At 38.4% G+C, this 10,972-nt stretch overlaps 1 protein-coding gene across 1 annotated transcript; it reads right to left on the minus strand.

Annotated features, from left to right (window-relative positions):
* Window positions 1–256: 256 nt before the first annotated feature.
* LOC139444632 (NXPE family member 3-like) lies at window positions 257–7,159 on the minus strand. The gene is made up of 4 exons (XM_071225549.1): window positions 7,080–7,159; window positions 5,690–6,376; window positions 1,740–1,801; window positions 257–1,062 (listed from the first exon to the last, which is right to left on the minus strand). The coding sequence occupies exons 1-4, from the start codon at window positions 7,157–7,159 to the stop codon at window positions 257–259; spliced, it is 1,635 nt and encodes a 544-aa protein (XP_071081650.1).
* Window positions 7,160–10,972: the final 3,813 nt, after the last annotated feature.

The raw sequence follows: 10,972 nt of genomic DNA on the forward strand, positions 1-10,972 counted from the left end.
GTTTAATAGTCTGCTTTGTGAGCGTGTCTTATTAGCTAGAATGTACTGAACCCGGTTAGGATATCATGACACTGGTTATTACAGTTTCCATTCTGAAAAAGTTGGAAGAATGATTTGGGATAATAAATATAATCTCACCCTTGACCTTAAATATAACAACGCTCGTCGACAAAAGATAAATTCAGCCAGCCCCGCAGGTTTAAACCAGTATCGCCTTGATATGATTGATATCAAAAGACAATGGGGTAAGATTTTTTTATTTCCCGCAGATAAAGCCAAAGAACACTTGGAGCATCATGTTCGTCAGTGCGCCATTAGGGTGAATCTCTTCATTTTCAAACGCAACTGTCATGTCCCAGATGTCGAGATACAACACCCGGTCATAAAGATTTACAAACTCCTTTTTAAGGATGTTTTCATACGCAGGTCCCCACATACCTCCGAGTGGCGTTACTGGCTTCGGTACCGAAAATTTATGTGGACTTTTGATGGCAATTTTGATACCAGGAGAACGTTGTAGTAGGTTTTCTATGGCAAGTCTAGTTCTGTGGACACGAGCTCTGTAAATGTGGATTGGAGTGAAATGGAAATGAGCATACAGATTAATAAGTATGATATCTGTAGATCCAGGAGGTATGTCGTCTAAGCGTGCAAACACTGGCTGGGTGATTGTTTTGTTAGCTTCGGCAAACCACATTGGGAACCCATGGGGAAACAGGTATACTGTATAGTTATATTTGCTGTGGTATGCCTCACACACTGTTGGTCCTTGGTAAAAGTTTCTTTTCTTGCTTCTGTCAACTTCCGGTGGACCTTTTGTAATAGTGAAACCTAGCATCGAATAAAGCGCCCCAAACATTTGTCTGGCGGTAGAGTCGCCAAACAACCTCAGAGATCTGTTAGCCAGACATTGATTATACGTGTCAACAGGGACACTGTTCCAACACGATAGAGGGCGCCACGTGTTGTTGTAGGAGAAGCCAACAGGTGGCGTTGCCAACCATGTATCCCGGAAGTTCCTTTGAGAACAAGGAGTAGTGGGAATCACCGTGCGATCTTTCTCTGCAAAGAAAACGAAAACACATAGAACAAAGACCTATGTCCAAATTGAGTGTCTATAGAAAAACATTTTTTAATTACAAAATTTTGTATTTGAATGGGATATTATTAGCTTGCATTTAACAAAAACAAAATAGAAACATACAAACTCCTCATTAATTAAACTGTTTCTGAAAGCCCCTATAACATAGTTAACTACAATCTTGTGATCGAAATATCTTAACACTATCATTCATAAAACTCGTAGGTGCACTTGTGCAGATATCACTTCACGCTCACCATACCTGTATTCTATGTTTACATCATCCGGACTTCATTGTTGACCTCATTAGAATCTTATTGTGACCTAAGCCCGGAACGAGGTCACACTATATAAGGCGTCATAGCTGAAGATTGTTGATGTCATTCGACAATTGTGGTTTTCTTAGACGGAGGTCGTGATCAGTGCATTTTTGTAAAGTTTCAAAGGATTATGAAATAATGGGTAATAAAGACATTATTACACCAGCACGTGTGCCATACTGATTTAACGAAACCCGTGTAAGAATCCATGTTTTAACCTCGCTCTAGCTCAGGAAATACAAAAGTTCTAACACGCGCTTCGTAAAATCTGTGTGTCACATGCTCGTTTAATAATCTCTCCATGTTCCACTTCTGTGACATGATAAATGTACACATACCGTGTATGTTGGACGATATATTTATGGTGATAAAGTCCGTTAGGTACTCAGTAGACGTCCGTCTGAAACATATTGATATGTTAAATTCAAAATAATCTAGACTGGACTTCAGTAAATTAGACCCTATGTTCCTGAGTATAAAGAACTCAAAGAAAGGAATTGATGTGTATAACTTAAGTAACATTTTCAGACAAGCATAGGTTTACCTAAATGTCCCACATTTCAAATTTCAGGAACCGCCAACACCTTCATTTTCCTATACGAACATCTTTACACCAAGTTGTTCAATCATTGTTGCAGAACGTGGACTTGGGAGCTCATGCTGTAACTTCAGCTTCTTGTGGCTGCCAAGACTCAACATACTGCTACCAACCGGTTGGTCATGTAATTACGGGTGACTTCTCTGTTGTAGATAATAACAACCTTCGTCAGTTATTCAAATAAGACCCGAACTATCGTGAACATCCTCCTAACATTTGGGATCGCATCATTAAAATCATTATGGATGCTGTCCTCATATGTCTACAAATGGCCCCAAAGAGAAGATTATGCGTTATGTTGCCCTTGGTGCACGAACTGAAAATGTTGAATTGGAATCCCAAAATTGGAACAAACCCATTCTGTTCTATCATCCAAAGTCTGGTTGTCATACATGAAAAGTTTGCAGTTGTTCCCACTGAAAAGGCTTCACATAACATAACCATCATATGTTAGCATCACTACATTAATTATTTGATAAAAGAACGCGGAATAAAGGACATATATAAAAATGCCATGACGCTAGTATGTTAACTGAGGAAACACCACCAGTATTATCAACTTTTGACTTTTTGATAAATTAATCCAACCTGAAGATACATTCATTTCTCTGTTGTTCGGGGTTCCAAAGCTCCATAAAAATCTGAAAATGTATCACTTTAATCCCCTTTTCAATGAATCAATCATACAATCAAGGCAGGACTTTCTGTATGTTGACTGCATTATGAGTTGATGTCCACGCGAAGATGAACACCAAATCGATACAAAATGCACATATTTATACACGACTATTACAATAAAAATGCAATGGTATATGTTGAATTCGTTGATTCACAGACATGGACAATTAGTGAATATCCGGGTTAGAATAGGTCTTCATCAACCCATGCTCGTCGTAAGAGGTGAATAACAGGGTCGGGTGGTCAGGCTCGCAGACTTGGTTGATGCATGTCAACGCGTCAAAATTGCGATGGTCGATGCTTAGGATATCAATCACTGGAATGTCTGGTCAACACCCGATTATTTACAGACCATCGTCATATAGCTGAAATATTGCTGTGTGCGGCGTAAAACAACTAACCAACCATCTGATTGTCGAACTGAGAATCTAACAGAATAGTGTAAATGTGCTTTGATCCATATAAACAAATATGGAACTGAGAAATATTACAGAAAAGTAAAATAGTTGGGGTTTTTTTCTGGCAGACCATCAGTAGTCTGGGCAGTTTTCCATAATAGCATTTCTCAACCTGTAGAAAGTCAAAAAATCTGAATCAACTAATTCTTTTTTTCAACACTTTCACTTTCATCCAGTAAATGACTAAGGCATTTTATTCCCGCTTCATACCAATGTCTACACTAAATACACGTTTGGTTAGTCTTTATATTGTCGTTGACCCATATATATTTTGTTTCTTTTAACTGTATCTGGTTTTCCATGCCAAATAAAATGAAAACATTTTTTCTGAAAGTTCTGTAATATACGGGTGTTAGCAAATAGGTGGGCTAATTTTGGTCGGAGTAATGATGTTAGTACTGTATTGCGGCCAAGTGGAGTCAGTATTCTACTATACCATAGTTTCATTTGGTTTTATATTTCTAGATTTTGTCAATATAATTAACATCAAAATAATTTCCAAGTTAACACCAAACCAATTCCTAATAACTTATATGATTCTATCCTTTCTACATTCCATTCCTAAGAAAGTTTTAACCTGCGTCGTTTCTTAAACCAACCCATATCAATTTTGTCTTTTCTATATTGACTTTAAGTCCCGAGAACGTGCAAAAAAGGTTAGGGTGTTAAGAACTTCACGGAGGAATCATTCTGATCCTTCTACAGTCAGTGTAGTGTAATCAGCAATGTGGCCTAACATATGTTCAATGCTACCTATCTTAATTCCCTTTATCCAATAGTTACTCTTTAACAATCTTGTGGAAATGTCAGGGCAAATGATGAATAGATAGTTATATTGGTTCCCCTTGACGACAACCCTTTCTAATTTAAAGAAAGAGGTTGTGAAAACATTAACTAAAACACACGACAATGAATTATGATTAAGAATTTGTATCCAATTTCGAAGTGACGGTCCCAAATTAAAATATTTCAGTATATTCTGAATGAATTTCTAATCTATGGAATCCAAAGCCTTTTCAAAGTCTATTAACATTAAAAACCTGAGATATGTTGCCTTTGAGGTAATCCCCTAAATAACAAAACTTTCTCGTAACCTCTCCAATAAATCTACCAGGTAAATAGCCTTTCTGTTGTTCACTTGCAATACAAGGTAGCACCGCTTGAACATGGTGAGCGGTAGCCGTTGATGCAATTTTATACGAAACATTGACTAGAGAAATTGGTCTCCAAATTTCAAAGCTTTTGGGGGCTTATTGTCCTTTGAAATGCATTTAATTATACACTAGACAATGGACCTGAGTAGAATGACATGGGCACATTCAATATTCCAGTTATATCACATATTATCTTCCCATTTCCACTTTCCAATTCGGTAAATGATTAATTTACAAACGTCCAGCTTCCTATTTCAGGAAGAAATTTACATAATCTTTATGTTTTATTTGTTTGTTTGTTGTTTAAAGCCGCACTCAATAATATTCCAGCTATATGACAGCCGCTGTAAATAATTGAATCTGGACCAGACATTCCAGGGATTGACATCATGAGCATCGATCTATGCAACTGGGATACGATAACATGCATCAACCAATTCAGCGAGCTTGACCACCCGATCCCGTGAGTTGCCTCCTACGATAAGCACAGTCGCGTCGTAAAGCAAACACGGGTGGCTGGAAAAACTATTCTAACACGGATCTTCACGGGTCACATAATCCTTGTGGTGTAATAGAGAAGTATTGCATTTCCAAAAACATTTCCTTCTTTACTTTCACTTCATTTTTACAGATAAAAGTTGAATATGTGAAATAAGGACGAAATCAAATGAAGATTGTTTTAAAGTGGTTGCCCATCTTCCCGAGGTAAGGGGGTTCACTGACTATACAAGTCCAGTGGAAAATCAAATTAGCTCCCTTGCCTCGGGAAGATGGACTTGGCCGAAGCCACGTGTATCTTCTTTCATCAGGATATTTACACGCCATACACCCTGAAGATCATATGCTGTTTCATTTCCAGTACTTTATTTTTTTTCCTTTGTTGTTCATATTTCTAAAACTAAATTGATCAATAACCGGATCTAGAACCATGTTCCAGTCACCACAAAGGACAAGATATTTTGCATCCGATTTTTAAATGACATTGGGCAATATTTTCAAAACATTCTTGGGAGTCAAAGTCACCGTTTGTATGCAACCCACGAGAACCCCTAGGGTCTATTAGCCCCGAGCACATGGTTTACGCCCAAATAATGCCGATACCAGGTTTTCGCCAAAATGGGTGAGGATCCTGCCCTGCCAGTGGCACCCGTCACAAACACATGCAAAGGCAAGTTAATTCTTACAATCCAGGAAATGGTGTTCGAAGCTGGTTGAAAAGTCTGTGTATTCATACGGGCAAGTACATAAGACCCAACTCAAGTCGTACAATACCTCGAATTGTCTTGCTCTTATCAGGTGCACTTTTTAAGAAATAGTGAGTGTGTGCGTGTGTGCGTGAGTGTGTGCGTGTGTGCGTGAGTGCGTGCGTGAGTGAAGGAGTGAGAAGAGGGAATACTTACTCTGCAAACCATCTCGTGTCAGCCCCAAAGGTCATGTAGTTGTGAGGTAAAGAGGTTTCAGTCCAGTCATGACATCCCAACCCTTTAGTTTGGGGTTTCCCAGAGTAGAATGTGACGCCAAAATAGTCGGCTGTCAGATTACAAAAGGGGTGTTTTTTCATATATCTCATATCCATATATCCACTTGTGGTCTCCTTTGTCATATTTGACCTGAATGTACAGACAATGTTTTTACCAAAATATCCATTCCGGAATGAACGATATATGTGCGTCATTCTCTCTCTGGAGGAAATCATAGCTGCCCGAATTATGGCTCTTCCTGTCCACAAGGTGCGCAGAACTCCAGTATATGTTCCATTCCCATGGTCGGTCACAGTTCCGGCTGAGGCAGCGCCACGTTGGGGATCTTTCATCCACACCACTAACATATCGCCACCACGTGTTTTCGATCTATTCCAACGATCAAAAAGAAGAATTTTGATTTTTACCATTTCATTATTCTGATATGTATGTTTTATATCACTTAATGCCATGCGCGAGAGAGACCCAGAAGCGTGGGTAGTCACGTCATTAACATTGCTGTCGTTAACCGTGTCCTGTTCTTCTATGTGAGATTTTAAGGCAGGTTCTGATGTATGTTTTGTTGTGGACTGGAATTGGTATCCCAGGGAATCTATGATTTGAAACCTGAAACACAGATCATTTTAATTTATCTGTAAGGCAATAATATATTTAAATAGAGCCACATTTTTCTTTAGTTATTCTGTTTTAGGGGCAGTAGGCAAATAGGACATTTTCATATTGCTGTCATGGAGCACATGTTAGACACCACTGCTGCGTCCACACACACACACACACACACACACACACACACACACACACACACACACACACACACACTATATGCTTCATAAACTCAGATGACGGGTCGAAAATACAGAACATCTAGAAAAACGAGGTTCCATGAAGGTCAAAGATCACAGCAGGGTCAAAGTCAAACTACGATAAATAACCCCAATTGTTATTGCTTTTTACTATTCTATTTACTACGTTCTTTCAAATAAATAAAAGCGACAAAACTCTTTCCATATTCATAAGATATCTCCACTAAAAGCCGAGTCCATTGTTAGATTCTGACTTTGTCATGAGCATTGTGTTTATGCAGCTCTATCAAATATTGACACCAGGTGTTCGCGACAAGGTGAGCGTATGCAATCAATGAAACAATGAAATCAATCAATTAAACAATTAAAACAATCAATGGAACAATCAATGAAATGTTAATTGTATTCTGACTGAACACTCACGCAATTTGTATGTAGATTGAAATTTTCACTTCTTTAGAAATAGAATTGCAACATAAACAATTCAATATCTAAACGCTACACACCTGTTTGGCCACGAAAGGAAACCAGTTGCAACCATGACAAGAACCAGAAGCAGGAGAAAGGTCTTTAGTCGAGATCCCATAGCAATCTGTGGAATGAACCGAAGTGCTCAGAACATTGTATGATGATGAGTTTAATGTCATTTTAAAAGTATTTGAGACATCATGGCGTGTAACCTCCATGTATGGCGTGACAGCTTCATGTAGGACGTGACACCTTAATGTAGGGAGTGACAGCTTCATGTAGGGCGTGACAACTTCATGTAGGACGTGACACCTTCATGTAGGGCGTGACACCTTAATATAGGACGTGACACCTTAATGTAGGGCGTGACAACTTCATGTAGGACGTGACACCTTAATTTAGGGCGTGGCAACTTCATGAAGGGCGTGACACCTTAATGTAGGACGTGACACCTTCATGTAGGGCGTGACAACTTCATGTAGGACGTGACACCTTCATGTAGGGCATGACACCTTAATATAGGACGTGACACCTTAATGTAGGGCGTAACAACATCATGTAGGACGCGACACCTTAATGTAGGACTTGACACCTTAATGTAGGACGTCACACCTTAATGTAGGGCGTGGCACCTTAATGTAAGACGTGACACCTTAATGTAGGGCGTGACACCTTAATGTAGAGCGTGACACCTTAATGTAGGACGTGACACCTTCACGTAGGGCGTGACAACTTCATGTAGGACGTGACACCTTCATGTAGGGCGTGACACCTTAATATGGGACGTGACACCTTAATGTAGGGTGTGACACCTTAATGTAGGACGTGACACCTTCATGTAGGGCGTGACAACTTCATGTAGGACGTAACACCTTCATGTAGGGCGTGACATCTTCATGTAGGACGTGACACCTTAGTGTAGGGCGTGACACCTTAATGTAGAACGTGATGCCTTCATGTAGGGCGTGACACCTTAATGTAGGACGTGACAGCTTCATGTAGGACGTGACACCTTAATGTAGGACGTGACAGCTTCATGTAGGGCGTGACACCTTAATGTAGGGCGTGACAGCTTCATGTAGGGCGTGACAGCTTCATGTAGGGCGTGACACCTAACTGTAGGGCGTGACACCTTAATGTAGGGCGTGACAACTTCATGTAGGACGTGATACCTTAATGTAGGACGTGACACCTTAATATAGGGCGTGATACCTTAATGTAGGACGTGACATTTTCATGTAGGACGTGACACCTTAATGTAGGGCGTGACAACTTCATGAAGGGCGTGACACCTTAATGTAGGACGTGACACCTTAATTTAGGGCGCGACAACTTCCGCCAGCAGCCCGAACTTGGCCATACGGAGGGGTTCGAGCTACTCGAACAATCTTCAAAAATATGTAGTTGGAAAGCTCTGGATGATGTTTACAGCTAAGCGCATATGACTGTGTGTTATCCTGATAATCTAAATATGTTAACAACTAAGTGCATATGACTGTGTGTTATCATGATAATCTAAACATGTTTACAACTAAGTGCATATGACTGTGTGTTATCATGATAATCTAAACAGGTTTACAACTAAGTGCATAAGACTGTGTGTTATGATAATCTAAACATGTTTACAACTAAGTGCATATGACTGTGTGTTATGGTAATCTAAACATGTTAACAACTAAGTGTATATGACTGTGTGTTATCCTGATAATCTAAATATGTTAACAACTAAGTGCATATGACTGTGTGTTATGGTAATCTAAACATGTTTACAACTAAGTGCATATGACTGTGTGTTATCCTGATAATCTAAACATGTTTACAACTAAGTGCATATGACTGTGTGTTATGATAATCTAAACATGTTTACAACTAAGTGCATATGACTGTGTGTTATCCTGATAATCTAAACATGTTTACAACTCAGTGCATATGACTGTGTGTTATGATAATCTAAACATGTTTACAAATAAGTGCATATGACTGTGTGTTATCATGATAATGCTTTCCATGTCATTATCCTGTACTTCTGTCAACAGTGCCAACCTATCTGAACTTAATATTGTTTCAATCTGTGCGTGTGGTCCGTGCAACAAACTGTAGTATGACTTAACGGAGCGGGTCATGTTGACCCAGCCTAGGCAGTCGAGAGTTGAGCGAAAGACCTTGATTCAGCTAGAGACCAAGTACCGAACATAAACTTTGATTCAGCTAAACAACCATTTGGTGTCAGACAACAAATTACAGTTAAGCACAGGCCTTACTAAAAGAAAAAAGCTTTGTCCATGGTATAATAAAAGTTTTTATTGATGAAAAGAAAATATAGAAAAGCAAGTTAAAAGTACAGAACTTCAAACTCAATGTCTGACATGAAAATGTAACTATACTAAGTCGTTTATAAAAAAAAACACTGTCAAAAAGCAGTATGGTAATTTCTTTAGTAAAACACAAAGAAAATTTTCCAAAATTGTTGATGATCCGAGTGCTTTATGGATTTTTTAAAGGATAAACACGATGTGGAAAATAAGGTTTCTTTAGAAGGTCTTTTATGAGTATTTTAATGATTAGTGACAGTTAAGACTCTGATAATGATTTTGAGGGTTTTTTTTCGCAGAAATTTAAGAAACATGAAGCCCTTGATATGGATATGAGCGTTTGTGAAATCGTTCAGTGTACTGACAAGTTGAAAAATAAGAAAGAAGTTGGTATAGCTGAGATAGAAAATGAGTATATAATTGCTACTAAGCATTTGTTGTTAGATCCACATTATGAATTATTTAATGTGATCTTAGAATGTGGGCATGTTGATGTCATCAAGCCGGTTTACAAACAGAGAGGCGGTATCAGCAAACCGGACACTTGCCGACCAATTACTATTAATAATAGTATGTCAGTGTCTTGGAAGGTTACTTACGGAAACTTTGAATCAATGCTTCGCGAAATTTGTAGAAAGTAATACTATTTTAGGTCGGCTCAGGCAGGCTTCCGTAAGGGCTACACAACGACAAATCATATGTTTGTCTTAGGGGTTTGTCATTCTTATGTCAGAAGACAAAAAAATATATTGTTTATTTGTTGACTTCAAAAAGGCATTTGCCAATGTTTGGTGGGTAGGTTTATGACGTACATTATTGTCATATGGTATGTCTAGAAGAATTCTAAAGGTAATAAAATATAATATGTATGACAATATAAAGTCATGTGTGTGATCCAGGGATAGTATTCATCTTTCTTCTGTTGTGAAAAAGGAGTTCGCCAAGGAGAAAATTAATCGCTCTCTTCTTTTCTCTTTATATATCAATGACGTTCAGTCATATCTTGGTAGTTTAGCCTGTCAAGAGATTAGAGTTCAGGTTATTTTACGATTTGTGAAAATATTTATACTCATATTCGCTACGACACTGTGTTATTAGTCGTGAATCCAGAACAGTTGCAGCACACTTTGAATGTTTTTAAAGATTATTGTGTAATATAAACTCAACGTTAGTAAAAGAAAGGTAGTTATATTTGGGTCTGTGCTATTTTGCCCTTATAAACGGGTCGTTGGCAGAATGTTCCTTTCAATGACAGACCCTGCCCGATTTGTGACACAGGTGCAGTGGGAGATGAATATCGATATATGTATTCGAGTGTAGGAAAGGAGTGTAGGATATTTCCAAAATAATGTTGTATAGATCCTGTTTTATAAACCTCAATGCGTATTTACAACTAAAAAAAATAGAACACTCCATCGTGTAATATTTTAAGCAGTAACAGTAAATAATCTTGTAGATCATCATTTCACATTTTTAAATATTAATTAATTAAGGGCAACGTATGATTTATTTTGGCGGACAAGCAATTTATGGTTACATGTACGGAAGGAGAAGTAAAGGTTGAGAAATATTTCGAGGCAGTAGTAAGTAATTTTCAAATGATGGGTAGTCTTTAAGAT

This window comes from Haliotis cracherodii, unplaced genomic scaffold (assembly GCF_022045235.1).
Source record: "Haliotis cracherodii isolate W230 unplaced genomic scaffold, xgHalCrac1.p SCAF_6, whole genome shotgun sequence".
Classification (NCBI taxonomy): domain Eukaryota; kingdom Metazoa; phylum Mollusca; class Gastropoda; order Lepetellida; family Haliotidae; genus Haliotis; species Haliotis cracherodii.

Coding starts and splice junctions, on each gene's coding strand:
- LOC139444632 (XM_071225549.1), bottom strand. CDS start 7,159: ATGGGATCTCGACTAAAGACCTTTCTCCTGCTTCTGGTTCTTGTCATG. Junction 6,377..7,079: donor TTCCTTTCGTGGCCAAACAG/GTGTGTAGCGTT, acceptor TCTGTGTTTCAG/GTTTCAAATCATAGATTCCC. Junction 1,802..5,689: donor GACACGAGATGGTTTGCAGA/GTAAGTATTCCC, acceptor AATATGTTTCAG/ACGGACGTCTACTGAGTACC.